This window comes from Eptatretus burgeri, chromosome 13, assembly GCF_056783735.1.
Source record: "Eptatretus burgeri isolate ZD-2024b chromosome 13, Ebu_testis_v1, whole genome shotgun sequence".
NCBI classification, from domain to species: domain Eukaryota; kingdom Metazoa; phylum Chordata; class Myxini; order Myxiniformes; family Myxinidae; genus Eptatretus; species Eptatretus burgeri.
This window is the reverse complement of record NC_140973.1, coordinates 76,958,903-76,979,320: the sequence shown is the minus strand read 5'-3', so window position 1 is coordinate 76,979,320 and position 20,418 is coordinate 76,958,903. Positions and strand designations below refer to the sequence as shown.

Here is a 20,418-nt window from a genome sequence, read left to right as displayed (position 1 = left end):
TCATTGGTATCTCCCACGATGTGGTTGAGTCTTTGAGTCTCTAACTCTCTCACCGCAGGCAGGTCAGTGGTCTTTCTGTATTCTATGGTCTCCTCTCCGGCCTCACTCCCCCATACTTGTCTGCTACATGTCCCCCTCCACATTTCCACAGGGTACTCAAGGTCCGCCAGCAACCCCCTTCTTGTAAAACTACCAAAAACAAGAATCACTGCTCACCTTCACTTTTTCATTCCTCTTTTTCCCCTTCTTTGGAACAAACTTCCACACTCTCTTCAATCCCACTCTTCCCTCAAGGTCTTCAAAACAGCTGTTCAGCACCACCTCTTGTCTTTCCCCATCCAAGATCATGACTTTTTCTACCCCTGTGGATCCACTCCAAACCCACCTCCTTCAAATTCCCATTTTTCCTTCATGAAATTCCTTGTGGTGTCCATCTTGTTTTCCCTGTGTACCCCACCCCATCCCTCTCCCTTCCACAAATCTCCTCATATCTCTGTTCCCCACTGTTTTTTATCCTTCCCTCTCCCATCCCTCTTATCGTCTGCTCCATTGTTGTAATACATTCTTTGTGTTAGCTCTCATATGAGCCTCGACACTGTGTACACACAAAAAAGTGCAAAATATCCTCGTTGTGAAATTAAATTTTGCATCAACATTACTCAAGCCTGTTCTCCCGTCATTTCAAAAGTGAATGTTCAGCTTTTCAACGCAGCACGAGAAGCGGCTGCCTTATACGGGAGACAGATGGACACACGGACAGAAACCATGGTTCACAATATTTAAGAGATGACTTCCTTTCCAAGGAACTTCACACACACAGAAAGAGACCATTCAGCCCATGAAGCTTGTACAATGGTTGCCAACCTATAGCTTTTCTTGTATGTAGAGTCAAGGGTCGTGGAAGAGCAAGAACACAAAATGGATGAGGACGCAACAGGACAAAAGCAACAGGAGCGAGAATGGGAGGATGGGTAGGGGACACCAACAGTGAAGTTGAAGGACAAAATAGAGAGAGAATTGGACAAACAATGGGGTCGGGAGGAATGGGGTGGACAGGATGGATACAGAAGAAAACTCCTTCCTCCTCTGCCTCAATCCTCCCTATCCACCTCCTCTCTCTCTCCCTCCACTCCCCTCTCCTCAACCCAGATTGGGTGGTTTTGTCGTTGCCTTTCCAACAATAGTTCAGGCAGGAATTTGTAATTTGGCCACCGTTCCGGCGACAACTCGCCCACTCTTTGTGAAGGATTCAATGGGGGATCTTAACGTCCATTAACTAATGTTGGAAGACAGGATGCCAAGTTTAACACGTAGGAACGACAAACACATTGACCACAAGCTTCATTACCGGTGATGTACCAAAGTTTGTTCACGACAATAAAAAAAACAATCAGGGTCTGAGGGTGTCTAAGGAGGGGGAGGGATGGTAAAGGAGGAGAGGGGGAGGGATGGTAAAGGAGGAATGGACATCTCAAGTGTCTGCAACTTTACTGAATGTACACAGATTATATTTTGCCACAGAACAAGATTGTTTCCCTTCCACGGCCGATGATGGACATGTCAAGAGGAGGACATGTCAGCAAGGCTAATATTCCATGCAAACTTTATTTTTGAGATTACACACGAACCCACTCAAGTAATGGTGATTCGTAGCAATGACATCGATGTCCTTATTCTCCCCCTCCATCACGCTCAACACATCAATGCAATGCTTTGGATGGATGTAGGGATAAAGTCGAAGAACACAAGATACATGATAGATATCTACTGTCATCTGTAAGAATAATTATTTCATCGAGAAAGTGTTGTCAGGACATGGAACCACACACAACACTGGAGTCCATGCGATGACATTTGTTCTGACCTTGAAGAGTTTGACTGAACTCTATATAACTGGGCTAAATGCACTGACAACATATTCACCATGAAATGTCGAGTTGACGAGGGCCCAACAAAGATTGGCTGACACAACATAACTTGGAGGCAGCTTCCCAATACCGGTGTGCGGTATATCGCCGGTGTCTTGGTTACTCTATTGGTACCCCGAGTCCTATTAATTATTATCCATGGATGGAAACTGGAAAATGAAAGCCTTATTATCCACTGGATGTTCCAAACTTCGGCCCCACCAAGAGTCCTGCACATTCTGCATTGTAAATGCTCGAAAACTAACTGCCAGCATGCCATCTGTTATTGTGTGAAAGCAGCCAATCAGGTCTCCCCTGCACAGACCTTTGTGAGTGCAACGATTGTTCCAATAATCGGCAACAGTTGAACATTGATTCTGATGATTCTGGAGATGAATCGGGTGATGACTATTGAACACGCGTGCATTTTATAGGTTTGCTCTCCGTCCGTCCGTGATCTGTACAGACGTTTTTCCTCATACCCTTTAACATATTCAACTGAAACTTGGTACATGGCTTTATCATGATAAGTTACAGAACAAGTTCGAGTTTCAGGACCTTTCGTCAATTTTTCACCATTTTGAACTTTTTTTTTTTTAACTTTTTTTTGAACTTAGAAAAATATCACATCGGTTGGGGACATGCATTGCAAAGCAATTATCCCTCTTGTTGATCTTTCATCTACGCTCATGTCAGTCTTGATTCCGACATGTCGTTTGGTACGTGTTTGCTTCAACTTTGGTGATGTCGCGTTTTCCCAAGAACCGTGAACGTATGAGTCGATAATTAGAATGTGACTACACATACACCAAATTTTTGACCGTTAAGCAAGTAAGTGTTTTCAAATTCTTGAAGAAGTTACCACAAACAGCCCGACAGTGTGATGTCAAGCAGTGGTATACAATTTGTTGATGTCATAGCCATTTTCTGTATTATCCAATCGGCGGGAACATTGCGTTTCAGTGTACCTGTACGTGAAGTCGTTTTCCAGGAGGGAAAGTAACATCCGCATCCCTGGATTTGATGTGTTGAGCTATATACAAATTTGATGACGTTATAAGTAATTGGTGTGCGGTCCAATCGTTGGGAACATTGCATTTTTGGATTCAACAAATTTGAATGATGTAATCATGATATATATATATATATATATATATATATATATATATATATATATATATATATATATATATATAATTTGGTGTGTGCATGTTTGACTTGTATGCACTCTTAAACCGCGGGATGGAACGAGTTGAAATTTGGTGGTTGTACTTAGGATGTATTTAGAAAGGTTTTAGGCATTTAAATAAATTATTAGTCACGGGGTTTTTGGGGGGGTAGGGAATGATGCCGAAACAAATTCTCGATGAAAATGTGCATCATATAGCGCCGCTTCTGGAAAGAGAGTGTATTACAAGTCTCAGCTCATTCTAAGATACACCACATCCCTGTGATAGTATAAGGAAAATATAGTCATCAAAGATGTGGTGCTGGGGGTGGGGGGGGAGGGGATGTGTCAAAACGTGTCTGTTTGTGGGACAAAATCCATTGAACCTTGGTGGTTGTACTCAGTGTGCACCGGGACGATCTACTGAGATGAAATGGCCACCTCCAACGTATATCTTTACTTTTAGGTGAAAGAGTGAAATTATCATAAAACCAAAAATATTGTTGTGGTTCTGTAAAACCGCATATCTCCAAGGCAATGGTACACAACATACAGTGATCCCAAGGCAGTTATTTCAGGAGTACTGTATATGTCTTAGTTAGTCCCTTCCATATATCTAGTTGGTAAAAGGGGAAAGATGCGTTGCGTGGGACGCTCGTAGTTAGGTGTATCATATCTATTTAACCCTCACTTTAACCTTTGACCTTTTCCTTTCTGTTACACGAACCATGCAAGCAAGTATGCACACCACACAAATAAGAATGAGCAACACGCTACGAGCATCTCCAGCGTGTTTGTGCGGCGAGCGCTGCCTGCTGACAATGCCCAGTACATCGTTCCTTTGGAGTTTGTGCTCCCATTCTCCATTCGAATGTGCATGCCAATTCCCAACCGCCACCTCACCTCAGACATCACTCCGCTCGCCAAACCTTACCACGGTCACCACAACCACTTCATACAACTGGGAAAATTATCCCCACCGCAAACCACACTAACTCGTGACTTTTATTCACCCATTTCACTACGAGCGCCACATGGTGCTTGGTCCTCACCGTGGACGCCATATGGCAATCATCACTCGCTACTAACGCCACATTGCCACCATCTCTCACAATGAATGTCAAGACAAGAGTGTCCTACTCTACAACCATCACAACTGCCCCCATGGTTGCCAAATGTGCACCGAAGCATCAAGGGACCCGGAGGGGACACGGATGGAGATGTTTCAAGGCATAACGCGAGGGGCGAATGAGTGCTATGGCTTGTGAAGGGACCTACAGGTAGTGCAGGGATTTCACTACAATTCCATGTTAGAATGAAAAGCAGCGCACGTTCGGGGCCAAAGCACGCATCCGAAGACCACGGCCCCATGTAAAACTCATAGCTCCAAACCGTATAAAAGTTAGAGAGTAACTGGCCCATTTTCCACCTCGAGGCATGGTGGGGCATGGCTCTGGCCACTGTGGTCCAATAGAGGAGCGGGATTGTTCCGACAGCTTGTCCAGATCCAGTTCTCAACCTCTCCCTTCGTCCAGGTCCATAAAAAAGGCAGAGCGGAGCCAGTTCTCTCTCTTCGCCCTCCACTCTTCTCCGCTCTTCTCATTTAGTCAGTCTGCTCGCCTGTTCGAGTTCATCCTATTCGCCCTGCTCACTGTTGCTGCTGCTGCTCGCCTTCTTGTTCGGGGCTGTCAGAGCTGCTGCTGAAGGAACGCAGACGGGATCGGCAAGCAGGTAGTCAGCGAGCTGGTGGGCATGGAGTGAAAGGCACCGTGTGTCCCTGGACCAAACAGGGTTTGGGGGGGGGGGATCACACACTACTGCCATGAGGGGGGGAGCACTCCGTTCGAGTGATCCTGAATCGGTGCAGACATTTATACTTAAAGATATTTACACAGATAGGAAAGGGACTTTCTTCTTACGCATCATTTTCTTCCATCTTTCTTTCTCTCTATCTCGTCAACTGTGGACACATAAAAAAACATTAACGTGGCCGAAGCCAGACTGTTCTTTTACAGGCAGAACCTGAAGGAGCGAACAAACTGACTCGCATTCACATTTTCCTCTTGCAAAATGCCGCACCCCCCACGTTGCACGACACCACACCTCCCACTCCCACATCTTAGACACAACCAGTATTCCTCCCACCTTCCTCTCCCTAAGCATTCTGGGTTGCATTGGTCTGCCGACTGCACCAGGTAATTTATCCTCACCTGCTTTCTTTCTCTCTCTCGTTATCTAATCTTCCGTGTGTGTGTGTGTGTGTGTGTGTGTGTGTGTGTGTGTGTGTGTGTGTGTGTGTGTGTGTGTGTGTGTGTGTGTGTGTGTGTGTGTGTGTGTGTGTGTGTGTGTGTGTGTACGTACCTGTCCTAGCATAAATTAAGATTGTCAAAGATATACGGGATAACTCTGCTCTGTGTCTGCTTTTGTAAGATTGCTCATCTTTTGCCACACCCCACGGATTCCTTGCTTTCCCTGCTGTACAAACCAATAAATCCCATTCACTGTGCCACATACCTTTCCTCGGTTTGGTTGGAAATAACTGCACTGTGTAGAAATGTTCCCAGCTCGTTTTTGTTTTCCTTCATTGGTCCAGCATGGCCCGCACCCCAGCTTAGCCGGGACGTTATTCCACAAAGATTTGCTTCGTAGCCAATACATACTTGGCAGTTCCGCTCGGCTGCACCTGATCCGGTAAGTAATCTGGTAAACACAAGTACATACCGAGGGCGCGTTTCCCGGTAAGGAGGTCACGTGAACCTTAGGTAAACGGTTTGTGAGACCGAGGACCCTAATTCACATGGTTGAGTTATTGGTGTTCACGGTCGATTAGCAACCCGCCACATCACAAAGGTATTTGTGTACGATGGCCTGTGATTCCGCTAAGTCCGACGAGTAACCCGAAGCAATCCATCCTTCATGGTTCCCCCGCAACCTCGGACCGCTTCAATATCATAGATGTGGGTTTTTCTAAGATAATTATCAAAAGAAAAGCAGACATCATTGACACATAATAAATGCTCATGATGCACTCTTGCACCGCTGGACAGGATAACTTGAAAACTGGAAGTTTTCGCTAAAAAAATTAATTAAACTCCAGGACATTAGTTGTACCAATCATTCTAAAATATGCCACTTTTCTGTCTTCTTCTTCTTCTTCTGGCATATGGCAACTTGGCTGTCATTTTGTTGGGGCACAACTATGCCACTGATGCTGTGCCCTCATACCCAGTACACTGGCACTCATTTTGCCAACCTCAGATGGATGACAGGCTGTCAACCCCACCTGGTATTAATTCACTGGAAAACGGGGCTAAAACTCAGGACCCTAAGATCCTAAGCCAGCAACCCCAACCACGAAACCACCACCAGACTTGCTTTGCTGTGTTAAATAGTATAATGAAAACGAGTCATCATGGATGTGGAGGGGAAATGTGTTTAAACATATGTGTCTGTTTGTTTGTCGGACAGAATGCAAACTTGATCGTTGAACTTGGGGTGTGAAGGTTATGCTATGCTGGGATGGCCACTCAAAACTTGCCACTCCACCTGTGAGCATGAGTTTCCAGTATACATAATTTCCTGGTTGCCAAATTTTTTTTGCCTCAAAACTAACTTCAAAACCTCCTACAGATTTATCCCATGGCCTAATTATCCTGAGAGCTCTGGAATGAAGTGACCAACAGCATGCAATGGAGCTGCAATGGGAACATGTTGCACAGGGGGAATGGGCCAAATGTTCCTGCCTACCTGTCTAATTTAAAATGAGTGTGTACTAAATCATCAATGTTTACTCAAGAATGCACAAAGGTTCGGATCGAGATGCTGTGATAGAATGAAGTTTATGCAATCTTCCATTGCACAGAAACTCCATAATCCTGGCGGTCATCAACAGCGCAACAAGCGTGTTTGCTGGCTTCCTCGTGTTTTCTGTGCTAGGTTTCATGGCCAAGGAACAAGGCATTCAAATCTCCGATGTCGCTCAGTCAGGTAAGTGTGCCACATTTCCTCCAGTGGGAAATAGATTAACGGTAAATGTATTTTCAAGGTAAACCCATAAATTCAATGTATTTTTTTTTGCATACAAAGTCAGAGCTTGTGGAAGAGCTAGAGAGCAGAATGTATTGGGATGAAACATAACAAAAGGAACTTGAAAGAGCAAGGAAACGAGGTAGTGTGGATAACGAGAATGAGGGGTTGGGGACACAAGACATGGAAGCAAACACAGAATTAAGGAGGAGCTCCTTGTGAGCCAACGGCCATCCATATCTAGTGCCCAACTGTGTCTGCGAACGTCCTCCTGCAGTTGGTTTACTTATGATTAGGAGGTTGGTGGCAGGATTTGCACTCTGGCCACCATAAAACTCTTCATGCCACAAAACATTCCGAAAGCATTTTTTTTTAAATCTGAAAACCCACTCCGTGGGAGTACCTCCTGTGCAGCTTCCCTTCATAGGGCAGCTCATCGGATGACGGGATTGGGGCAAAGCCTTCAGGACCCCCAATCTTTGATGATAGGAGGGAAACGACGGGGTAACATTCCCGGGTCAGATTGTGGGAGAGTGTGTCGGGGTGGTGCTGAGGTGTCGTCCACCAGACAGCAGTCTCCTTGGGTTAACCTGAGGCAGTCCCTTCAGTGGGTGCATGGAATGTCCTATCCCGAAGAGAGGATGATCACCTGCCTCTGTCATCATCTGAGCAAAAGCGTTTGGACATCGGTATTGCAACACTCTCTGAGGTTCGGAGACCGGATCGTGGCGAGATCATGGCGGGTGGTTACACCTACCATTGGTCTGGTCGCTCTGATGGTTACCATGCCCAAGGAGTTGCTGTAGCTGTGTCCAAGAAGCTGACTCCAATGATAATTGAGGTAACATCAGTCAACGAGCGTATTATGAGACTAAGGATTCGTCACTCCTTGGGTGTCATTTCCCTGGTCTCTGTTTATGCTCCGACTGAGGCGAGTGATCTCAACGTGAAGGACACATTCTACGCCACGCTCGAGTCTGTGGTTGATCAGTGCCCCAGGCGAGATACACTTCCAGTCTTGGGGGATTTCATTGCATCAACTGGAACTGATAGGGATGGTTATGAGACGTGTGTTGGTCCCCATGGGTCTGGAACTGTGAACCAGAATAGCACTAAGTTCCTTAACTTTGCAAAAAGTCATGGACTTAAGGTGACCGGTTCATGGTTTCAGCAACCACAAGCTCATAGCTGGACTTGGCATTCCAACGTTGGCGGTGTGGCAAAGGAGATTGACCATGTCCTCATTGACAGTTGCTGGAGGATGATCCAGAACTGCAGGGTCTACCGGAGTGCTCATTTCCTCAATACTGAGCACCGGCTTGTTGTAGCAACTCTGAAGTTTCAGCTTAAATCTGGGAGAATGGTACCATCCCAGCCGAGGCTGGATGTTGGCAAGCTCAAGGAAGAGAGGGTAGCTGAGGAGTTTGCGAACAGGCTGAGTAGAGATTTGGGGGTCTGGGTGCTTTGGAGAATCCTGAAGAGTTGTGGAGAGTCTTCAAGACCACCGTCCTTGATGTTGCCGGTAGATGTCTTGGAACTCACCAGAGGGCAAAGATGAATTTTGTCTCTCAAGGGACACTGGATACCATTGACCAGTCGCAGGGCCAGGCTTAATGGCAGAGCTCAGCTGTTCAGGGAGTTGGGGCATAAAACTGTACGTGCACTGAGGGTGGACAAGGAAGCCGATGTGCGAGGAATCTGTGAGGGGGTAAGCCTCATCTGTGGTCAAGTGATTCTCCTGCTTACAGGGGAATTCACACATTGCATTCGTCCAAGCCCATCCCTCGGTGTACTGCATTTAGTGCAGAGTGGTCGGCTCTTGACAGAGGATTGTGAAGTGAAGGCCCGCTGGGCCAGTTACTTTGAGCGGTTGTACCAGGCTGATCCATCAGCTGTCGAGTTGGACGTCAGGGGTGTTACAATCCTTATTTTTGACCCTTCAATCAACTATGGTCTACCTTCGTTTGTGGAAACACGGGCTGCGGTGAACCGGTTGAAATGGGGTAAAGCTCCAGGAATCTGTGGCATCCATGCTGAACTTCTCAAGGCTGGTGGAAATGCTGCACTCACGTCGTTGCATGCAGTTTTGTGCTCTGCCTGGAACACAGGCATCATCCCAACTGACTGGAAGAGGGGCCTTGTTGTCCCTCTCTGGAAAGGGAAGGGTGATCGCCAAGACTGCAACAACTACCGAGGGGTGACGCTGCTCTCAGTGCCGGGCAAGGTCTTTGCTCGGATAATTCCTGATAGGGTTCGCCACCATCTGCTTGAGCACCAGCGTCCAGAGCAGTCAGGCTTCACACCAAAAAGATCAACGATTGACCGTATCCTTGCTCTTCGGGTTCTCACGAAACACAGACGAGAGTTTCGGCAGGGGCTGCTTGCAGCCTATGTTGATCTCTGTAAAGCGTTCGATTCAGTGAATCGGTATGCCCTCTGGAGGATTCTTGTTCTTCGTGGGGTTCCATCAAAACTGATCGATCTGATGTCTGAACTATACTCTAGTACCGAGAGTGCTGTGAGATGTGGTGGTACCATGTCTGACTTATTTCCAGTTGTTTCTGGAGTTCGTTAGAGGTGTGTACTGGCCCCCACTCTTTTCAGCACTTGTCTGGACTGGATTCTGCGGAGGATGTCAGAGAGATCAAGATGCATTGTATCGTTTGGGAATGTCAAGACCTCTTTCCTTGATTTCTTAGACAATGCAGTCATCTTTGCGGAGACTCTAGATATCCTTTGTGGGGGCCCTCAAGGTGCTGAATGAGGAGTCAGAGCCACTGCGATTATGGGTTTCCTGGGTAAAAACTAAGATCCAGGCTTTCAATGACATCTTGGATGCTGCTATCCCATCTGTACCTGTTTGTGGTGAGGATGTTGACGTCACGGAGAGATTCACTTACCTTGGCGGTGATATTCATGTCTCTGCTGGCTGCGAGTCAGAGGTCAATAGACATCGGGCCTGGGGAGTCATGGATTCACTGGATCATGGGGTGTGGCTCTGCCGGTACCTGTGCAGGAGGACGAAAGTCCGAGTCTTCAAGTCCTTGGTGCTTCCAGTCTTGCTCTATGGATGTGAGACTTGAACTCTGACCAGGGATCTGAGACGGAGACTCAATTCCTTTCTTACCACGTCTCTTCGGAGAATCCTTGGCTATCGCTGCTCGGACTTTGTGTCCAACAAGCAGTTGCTGAGAGAGACTCAAATGAGATTTGATACCTGCATAATTCGTGAGTGTGAGCTGCGGCTGTATGGGCATGTGGCTTGTTTTCCCGACGCTGATCCTGCTCACCAGATTCTCTCAGTGAGGGTGCCTCGTGAGTGGAGGAGGCCAGTGGGCCGACCATGTTCCTCGTGATTGCAGCAAGTTGATCAGCATCTCAAGAAGATGGGGATGGGCCAGGTGTCTGCCTGGGGGATGGCCAGATGGAGGCCCCTGGAGTACCGGCAGAAAGTGGATGCAGCGACACGCTGCTCTGGCGCATGCTCCCATACCTGATCTGACCTGACATAATTAAGGCATTCGACCTTCTCATGAGCAGTCGGCTGTGGTGCCATTTAAGTGAGGGAAGGGATGGAAGGGGAGCAGACTCCAGAAAGAGACTTAACAAGGTGCCACCATGTTTTAGAGGAGGGAGACAAGTTAAAAAGTTCATTCTTGAGGTTGGACCTCCATGCCTAGCTCTCCTGAAAGTGGACACACACACATGTTGTGGACATTTTGGAATGCACTGAGATTGCCTTCGGCCTGATTTGCTTTCCAGGAAGAGGTGGCAAGTTGTTTCAGAGCAACCGCCTCACGACATGATTCAGTGTACCATGGGTGGGAAGAAGGGTGCGATAATCGAAGACGAGATGTGATGAATCTGTGCATGAAAGAGCATGGGTTTCTGTGGAAGAATTCCCAGGCTGGGTTAACATCAGGGGCAGTAGATATGGGAGACCAGTCCTGAAGAGAGATGGCTGCTTGCAGTCCCTGCCAATCTGCTTGAGTGAAATACCAGACTCGCCGGCATTGAAGGAGCTCTCTGAAAATAGCAAAAGAGATATGGACTCTCACAAGCATTCTCCTATTATTAATTTGCAATTGGTCACTGGCTTTGACACCAATACAATATCTGAGGGTGAGGAGGAATCTTTGAGGGGATACTTTGAGGATGCGGAGTGAGGGGGAAGCTTTGAGGATGTGGATTGAGGGGAAACTTTTTGGTGCAGGGTGAGCAGGAAGCTTTGAGGGTGTGGGGGAAGTATTGAGAGGCCATGGTGAGGGGAAGCTTTGAGGGTGAGTGGGAAGCTTTGCGGGTGTGGGGGAAGTATTGAGAGGCCATGGTGAGGGGAAGCTTTGAGGGTGAGCAGGAAGTATTGAGAGGTCATGGTGAGGGGAAGCTTTGAGGGTGAGCGGGAAGTATTGAGAGGTCGGGGTGAGGGGAAGCTTTGAGGGTGTGGGGGAAGTATTGAGAGGCCATGGTGAGGGGAAGCTTTGAGGGTGAGTGGGAAGCTTTGTGGGTGTGGGGGAAGTATTGAGAGGCCATGGTGAGGGGAAGCTTTGAGGGTGAGCGGGAAGTATTGAGACGTCGGGGTGAGGGGAAGCTTTGAGGGTGAGCGGGAAGCTTTGCGGGTGTGGGGGAAGTATTGAGAGGCCAGGGTGAGGGGAAGCTTTGAGGATGCTGGTTCTTCCACGCTAAGTTTTCCAGACCAGATCCGCCAGGTCTTTCTGTGATCTTTTCATCCCTGTGTTGCTGTTTTTGTCCAATTTTTCTTGTTTTTTTTTTCTGGTGCATTGTTGAGTTTTTTCCCTGTGAATGACTGGCCTGCTCACCCAGGCCTCAGCTAGTTGACATGTAAATGATCTCGCTGCTCTGACGCAGTATGCCTCGTTCTACTTTTCACCCAAGTATTATTCTTTCACCTTCCTCAACTTTATCTTCTTCCACACCTTGTTTTAAAAAAAATGTTTCACTCCAAAAATATCACTCATTCTCCCTGTATTTCCTTCTTTAACCCTTCCTTGTCTCAATACCTCCAAAATGTATCAATTAAATGAATTGCTTCTTCCTTCAAAAACGACTAATAACATTTTAAAATGCTTCATTTTACTCATTGAAGCTTTCAAAGTAAGAAGGAACACCACATGTGTTGTTCTTCTTCACAAGGCTAATTTCTCAAACCTCCCCTAAATGCTTCATCCATTGACCATCCCCCCATACCTACAGCACCGCTTTCCTCTGTGCATTCAACAACCATTAATTTCACCTCTCCCATGATGTCTGTCTCTGCCTATCGAGATGGGGAATCTCGTGAAGTCCAATTTGCAGAGTTTGGCTGCATAAGACCGTAAATTCCCCTTCACGTCCATTAACGGTGTCAACCTCATGTCAGGACCTAACCACAAGTAATCTCCAATATGCCCACATGCTCCTAATGCCACACCTTCTGTCCCTCTCTTCAGCATCCCTCCACTTCATGCTCCCCCTCCTTTACAGATCCACCTCACCCCACCCCTTCCATCTTCTTCCTCACCCTACTTCCTCCCCCAGGTCCTGCCAGCTCCCATCTTCTCCATTCACCCAACCCCCCCCCTCTCACAGCTTCCCCACTCAATGCTGTGCACCCTCCCACTCCCTTTACGACCTCCACCACCGCCATTCCATATTCCTGTACCCTGCCAATAACAACACCTTCTCCCCTGTCCCGATGTGGATCTCAAATATCCAAGGCATCCTCTCCAACCTGACTCTCCAGGCCACTGCTGATAGATCTCTCAATCCAGGCCACTGCTGATAAACCAGGAATCATCTGTTCAACAGACCCCTCCATCCCAAAGGACGTCAGATTCCTTAATGTCTCTCTTTGGCTATTGTCTCTTCCAGTTTAATAGGCCTGAACCTCGTCCTGGCGGCAGAGTTGCACTTTACATCAATGACTCAATTTCTCACTGTCCATGTACTGCTGTTACACCGCTCAACTTCCAGGCGTAGCTTTGGCTGTTACTTCCCCTCTGCTCCCACATCTTATTTGTCTGTGTGTTGTAGCCTTCCCCAAAGTGTGATGACTCTATTTACACACACACATATATATTGTTGTGGTTGAGGAAATTCGCAAATCACCATTCAGGTCCCATAGGTGAGATATCTCTGTAAGTATATGTGTAGTTAGCCCAAACCCGTTGTTTAGAGGGAATAAATGTCATTCATTCGGGCTGCGACCCTTCAAGATAGCCGTTTTTCTGTTCTATCTTTATTTTGAGCCAACCACGTCTCAACAGCCATCACACAACAACCACCAACCGCAACGCCGCTTCACAACAACAACAACAACAACAACAACAACGCCAACAGCCACGACCTTTACCGTCACATCTCGCTCTCGCAACCATCGCATCACCGCCATTCCCGCGCCGCTTGTGGGCACCGATCCTGGACTCGTACAGGGCGCGCACCGAGCAGCGGGTGCAAAAAGCGGCCTTTCCGAGAAATCGGATCAAGAATGATTCACGCCCACTTCTGTTCCGTCCTATCAGCGAGCGTGGGGCGATTTGGCCCCGCCTCCAGGCGCGTCAGAGTATAATCGATATATGCAGATTCGAGGATCAGGAATGATTCACGCCCACTTTTCCTCTGTCCAATGGGCGAGCGTGGCTCCGCCCCCGAGCCGATCCTGATCCAAAAATCTGCATATGGTTTCTCCTGTCGCACTAAAAAGCGCCGAGCGCGGGGCGAATCGAGAGAAGAGTTGGAGAGTTGTGGCGGAGGCGAAATCAGTCGAGAGAGTGTCTGTCGGGGTCCGGAGAGTCTGGAGAAGCCAAGGAGCTTTGTGGAGGTCTGCGCTCGTGTCAGAGTCGGGGAGCTGCGGAGAGGGGAGGCCGGGAACGCGGTCGAGGTCGCTGTGGAGTCGCTCGTCGCGGGACCCAAGCCAGCCAGATATCCTCTTTCCCCCGAGCATCAACAACCCCCCCTGTTTCCCCCCCGCGCTGAGATAGTGTGAGAAGGGGGCCCCGTTCCCACCCCATTCCAGGCAGTGCCAGCGAGGCCCGCGGAGTCGGGGCGCCGCCGCCATTTTGCGGCTCATCACCAGACGGGTAGGCTCGACGCGGTCTCGGCCCCAGGCCCGTCTGCCCCCTTATCGTTGAGGGTGGCCCCTTTTTCTTTTGCTTTGGAGTACATGTGTTGTCGGCGCTGTCTGTGAAGTAAAACTGTGTAAGTGTTGCCGTGTGCTCACGTAGTCGGTAGTAGATCTGCATTGTGTTTCTTTTGTTGCAATTGCTTTTGGTGCGTAATTGTCGTTTCTTCTTTTGTTACATTTGCTTTTGGTGCATAATTGTGGTAATTGTATATGTGTGCTTTCCGTTTGCCGCGGAATAAATGTGCTTTATGTTGAACTGTTTCTCCCGTTTCGCTTCGTCTTTTCTCTAATTGAATCTCCATCTTACTTAACGTAAAGGGTTGGTCGTGGGCTAAATACGCCCGATAATTAATCGGAACCGTCGAGGTTGACGATAACACCGCTCGGTTATCCCGATAGTACGGAACGGGTCGCTTAAAGTGGCCCGTGTCCGAAGTCGACCTGCGGCGAGGTGCGATCGCCCGGTCTACCCTCCGTGTGGGTGCTTAGGTAGGTCGAATTTGGCGAACAACCCTATCCCACGCGGGGGGCCGATTGGCACGATCGTGGTGAGGCCGAAAGGCCCACCCGTGACTAGTTCCCGGCGTTAGTCCGAGAGGGTCACGACGGGATTGTCCGTCCGGTGGGCGACGTGCCGCGATTCGAGTTACGTGGCCGCCCGCACGCCGGCAGGCACGAATCCGCAACAATATATATATATATATATATATATATATATATATATATATATATATATATATATATATATCTCTCTCTCTCTCTCTCTCTCTCTCTCTCTCTATATCTATCTCTCTCTCTCTCTCTCTCCCTCTCTCTCTCTCTCTCTCTCTCTCTCTCTCTCTCTCTCTCTCTCTCTCTCTCTCTCTCTCTCTATCTATCTCTCTCTCTCTCTCTCTATCTATCTCTCTATCTCTCTCTCTATCTCTCTCTCTATCTCTCTCTCTATCTCTCTCTCTATCTCTCTCTCTCTCTCTCATCACCATGCCAATTTGCTGGTTGTTGGTACTTCTCACCAGCCATGGAACTTCAGAAAAGGACTTCTGTGACTCCATGGGTCTGACTCGATCTGTGAACTTTCCAACCTGGAATTCTGCAAATGGCAAATCCTCCATTCTGGATTTGCGGATGCACAACTTCCATGCCAATGTATCATGCTCTTCCTCTGCTTCAATTATCATGTAGTTCATCTGATCATGTGTCTGAGAATTAACATCTCTCTGGCTATTCTCGGAGAGTCGCCTCACCACTGGCAAGTCTGGCAGTTCACTCAGGTATGCCAGGGACTGCAAGGTGCCGTCTCACTTCTCCTGTATTTGCAGCTACTGATATTAACCCAGCCTGGGAATTCTTCCACAGGAACCTGCTCTCTCTTATGTAGCAATCCATCCCATCTTGTCTTCAGTTATCAAACCCTTCCTGCCACCCATGGAACATTAAATCTGGTGGTGGGCCAATTGCCTTGAAACTGATGGTGGGCCAATTTAAAACAAGGTGGGGAATAACCTGGTGTTGGCTAAGTGGTTAGGGTGATGACTTGGTCCTGGGTCCTGGGGTCCTGGGTCCTAGGGTCCTGAGTTCAAGCCCAGTCGGCCGCTGAATTAACACCAGGGGGTTGACAGCCTGTCATCCTTCTGAGGTCGGCAAAGGGAGTATCAGTGGAGCAGCCAAAAGGCTTCGCACGGAGGGAAGAGGTGTTGATGGGGTTATTAAATCTGATATTGGTGTGGCACAGGCATGATGGGCCGAATGGCCTCCTCCTTCACGTAATTACTTGTAATCCCTGAAACAACTTCCCGTCGCTTCCCAGAAGGCAAACTCAGATCATTTCACAAAGCCTGCAACAAGTGTCAACTTTCAGGAGAACCATAAACAACATCTGACCAACCTGAAGATTGCACTTTCAAACTTGTCTCCCTTCTCGAATAGTGGGGCAGATAACAGCAATTTTTGAGAGGAATCGTGCAAATGATGATACAAGCATCAAATTTTTCACATTTGTTCTCAAGGGGGTTTTAATCAAATCTGCCCGATTGGCCATTTGTAAATCCAAATTTTGAAAAATTTGAAGAAAAAAAAAACTTCAAAAAAATTTGAAGTCACAGCTGGCTGAAATTCTTGAAGCACAAGTGAACATCCCAGACAGAGAACCAAGGGGAGATGCAGTCATCATTGATGGCTCAGCACTTATCAATGCCCTACTTCCACGCACTTCAAAGATATTTGATGACTATGCTGAAGAAGACATCATCCCAAAGGTGGAATCCTATGGTGCCAGGTACGAGAGGGTGGACGTAGTGTTTGATGTGTACAAGAAGTCAAGTCTGAAGTCCGAGGCAAGGTCGAAAAGGGGGCAAGGAATCAGAAGAAGAGTGACAGGAACCAGTAAGACCCCAAGTAACTGGAGAAGCTTTCTTCGAGATGACAGCAACAAGACTGAGCTGTTTCACTTCCTTGCGGAAAAGATGTTTGAAGCACAGACGACAAGCACAGTCATTGTCACAAAAGGAGAAGATGCTATTATCAACACAAGGAAGTCACTGGATGCTGTATCTCCATGTTGTCATGAAGAAGCTGACACTCGAATATTTGTACACGCCAGGGATGCAACGACGGATGGTAGCAAGTCCATTATCATTAAGGCTCATGACACTTACGTACTAGTCATAGCAATATCTGTACTGCCATCCTTACAGGAACTAGGTGTTGAGAACATGTGGATTGCCTTTGGCCAAGGAGCCAAGGCGCGATGGATTCCAGTCCATGAGGTAGTTTCTGCAATAGGGCCTGAGAAAGCTGGAGGGATCCCATACTTCCATGCGTTCACTGGATATGACGTCGTGTCTGCCTTCTGCGGTAAAGGGAAGAAAACTGCATGGCGGACTTGGAACGTCTTTGATGATGTTTCTGAAACATTCACCAATCTCAGCCAGCATCCAACATTGATTCGTGATCTTGGCTTTTTTGAAGTTTTTTTTTTTTTTCAAATTTTTCAAGATTTGGATTTTCAAATGGCCAATTGGGCAGATTTGATCAGAAAGCCCTGCAGAACAGAAATGCCAAATTTGATGCTTGTATCATAATTTGCACGATTTTTCTACTATCTACTGCACTATAAAACCTGTTGGTGCCTTGTTAAGTCTGTCTCTGGAGTATGCTCTCCCTCTACATCTTCCCTCACTTCAAATGGCACCACAGCCCACTCCACTCATGAGAAGGCTGAATGCCTCAAATCTGTGTTTGCTTCTAAATCTCGTTTCCCAAAGCTCTTACTCTCTGAACCTTCCCTACCAAGTAACTCCCAACACCCCTTAACTACAGACCTGTCAGCTTACTTCCAATCATCAGCAAGGTTATAGAATCCATCATCACAGTTGACATAAAATCCTTCCTGTTCTCCAATGGCCTGATCTCAGATCATCAATTTGGATTCAGACCAGGTCACTCCACATTGGACATGTTGCTCCTACTCTCCCAACATTGGATGGAGGCCCTCAACCTTAGACATGAGATCAGTCCCGTCTTTCCAGACACCTCCATCATTTGCTGCAGTCTATCACCCCGCCTTGCTCTCTCAACTCCCTGCCTAATGCATCCAAGGCCAACTCCACAAATGGCTTACTCACCTCCTCTAATCCAAAGGCATCACATAGCTCTTAACGGGATCCTTTCATATCCTCTCTCCCTCTCAAGGCTGGAGTACACCAAGGCAGTGTTATACGCCCTCATCCTATTCTTAATATTCATCCAAGATCTCTCTGACTCACTGGATAACCCTCTTTATCTCTTCACTGATAACTCCACCCTCTGTCGTAACATCCCGAATACTTCGGACGGGGCAGACAAAAGCCTCTTCCCTTTTTGCAGACATTGATAAAATCATGAGCTGGTCAATCATGTGCATTATGTTTGAATTCTGAGAAATTTGACACCCTGTCTCTCGGAAAGTTCGTGACAATATCTGGAACATCTGGTGAACCCTTCCATCCACTTTCTTAACAATGCTCTTCAAGAAGTTCAGTCACTCAAACTTTTGGGCCGATCAGCCATGATCTTTCTTCAGCAAAAACACACTTTGAAGTTGATCTCCAAAGCTAATCACATCCATGGTATTTCTGTCACACACCTGAACTCTTATCCACCTGCAAGACTTCATTCGCAGCTTGATCGAGTACTGATCTCCCCTCTGGGCCGGTGCCGGTGCCTCAGGTATTGATCAGCTTGACACCATAGAAGCCAAGTCTTTCAAGATCAATGGAATCTCCCGTGCCGAAGCTGAATCTACGGGCCTGTCACTTTCACATCGCAGACAGGTTGGTGATCCATCTTCTACCATGATGCCGCCACCCTTTCCTGGTCCCCCTTCTGGTGAAACTCTGAAAATATAGAATCCCTCCTCATCTTCACTCATTTGTTTCTCTTTTTTCCCACCTGCAGAATCAACTTTCACATCACATCCTCTCCAATCTCATTCTTCCCGCCAGGTCTTCAAGACAGCTCTGTACACCGCCATCTTACATCATCCCCAATCTATAACCATGATATTTTCTACCCCTGTTAACCCTCCCCAAGGCTACCCTTTCCAAGTTTCCTATTTTAACTTCCTGAGAGTTTGCAGCTGTCTCCATCGTGTTCACCCTGTTTCCTGCCCCTCACCCAATGGCAAAAATTAAACATTCGCCCCCCCCCATCCCCCCTCCCACCACTCACCACTCACCACAAAATGCAATGTGTTATGCTCCTCTGTCAGCCTTATTTAAATTACAGCCATTGTTTGACTTTCCATCTGCCTTGATCTTTTCAGATAAAATTCATTGATAAGCTGTGACCACGTCACAAAGGGGTTTCCATATACAATATTACCACGACCACTGCACACTTGTTTCTTTTTTTTTTACCGATGTAGAACAAAAAAGTGGGACGAGCAGAATGGCCAAGAGGTACGCACATTCTCCTTGAAGGCGTCTAGCCTGGGTTCGAATCCCGACCCAGCTATAAACTGACAATGCAGTGTTTCACGGGCAGGGCGATTCATCAATGCGTGTGCTGTCCCTCGGATGGACCTGAAATGGGTGTCTTGTCTGCCAGAATTTGTTGGACGTCAAAGACCCCACGGTGTCCTTCACAAAGGCACCGTGACCAAATTCAAAGTTCCTGCTGGGAAGACAATGGCAAACCACCTGTATAACCCTTGCTCAGGAAGCTGTTTAAGTGGCACAGATGCTTTGCGAAGAGGACGGTACACCAGAGAGAGAGAGAGAGAGAGAGAGAGAGAGAGAGAGAGAGAGAGAGAGAGAGAGAGAGAGAGAGAGAGAGAGAGAGAGAGAGAGAGAGAGAGAGAGAGAGAGAGAGAGAGAGAGAGAGAGAGAGAGAGAGAGAGAGAGAGAGAGAGAGAGAGAGAGAGAGAGAGAGAGAGAGAGAGAGAGAGAGAGAGAGAGAGAGAGAGAGAGAGAGAGAGAGTTCTGATTGATGTTAAACCATCACGATGCCCTCCACCCCCATATACAGTGATCAACTCACCTTGCCAATCACAGTCTCCATCCATTCAATTGTGTATGCCCCTTGATTTTGAGTGTTCCGTTATCAAATGGAATCCGGTGTCATTTTTGTCTTGCAGGCCCAGGGCTGGCATTCATCGCGTATCCACAAGCGGTGGCACTCATGCCACTGTCACAACTCTGGGCCTCCTTGTTTTTCTTCATGCTCATTCTGCTGGGACTTGACACACAGGTCACTCAGACTTCTTACGTACACACGCAATTCCAAGTGTAATTGTTACATTCTTGGGATCCTGCAACATCCGCACAGTGGCAGATTGCTAACCTCAATCATGAAATGTGGGTCCGATTCTCGACAATAATCCGAAAGGGTGAAAATTGCCATTTTTACTAACATGTACATTTGCCTGATGGAGATGTGGTGTTGTGCCGTGATGTGGTGTTGCATCGTCCTGTACAGTTCGTGGGTGTGCAGGCATTTGTGACGGCCTTCACAGACCTATTCCCGAAGACCCTGAAAACCCAGCTGCGCAAGAACATCTTCTTGAGCGTTTGCTGCATCATGAAGTTGCTGCTTGGAATTTACCTCATCACATCGGTGAGGCTGCCTGCTGTGATATCCTTACATTTCGATTACCTTGGGGTGGGGGGAGATTAATTAATTTAATTAATTAATTAATTAATCACCATTCACATATCATG

The 20,418-nt window shown here is 47.4% G+C and overlaps 1 protein-coding gene across 5 annotated transcripts in view; it reads left to right on the top strand.

The window, feature by feature from the left end:
* LOC147014838 (sodium- and chloride-dependent creatine transporter 1-like) overlaps window positions 1-20,418 on the top strand; it is a 121,864-nt gene that overhangs the window by 83,689 nt on the left and 17,757 nt on the right. For all 5 annotated transcript variants that reach the window (XM_085853205.1, XM_085853206.1, XM_085853204.1 and 2 more), the window contains 3 exons: window positions 6,938-7,062; window positions 19,836-19,948; window positions 20,177-20,314. In XM_085853205.1, the coding sequence (XP_085709331.1) occupies window positions 6,938-7,062; window positions 19,836-19,948; window positions 20,177-20,314 (376 nt within the window). The remainder of the gene's footprint in view (window positions 1-6,937; window positions 7,063-19,835; window positions 19,949-20,176; window positions 20,315-20,418) is intronic.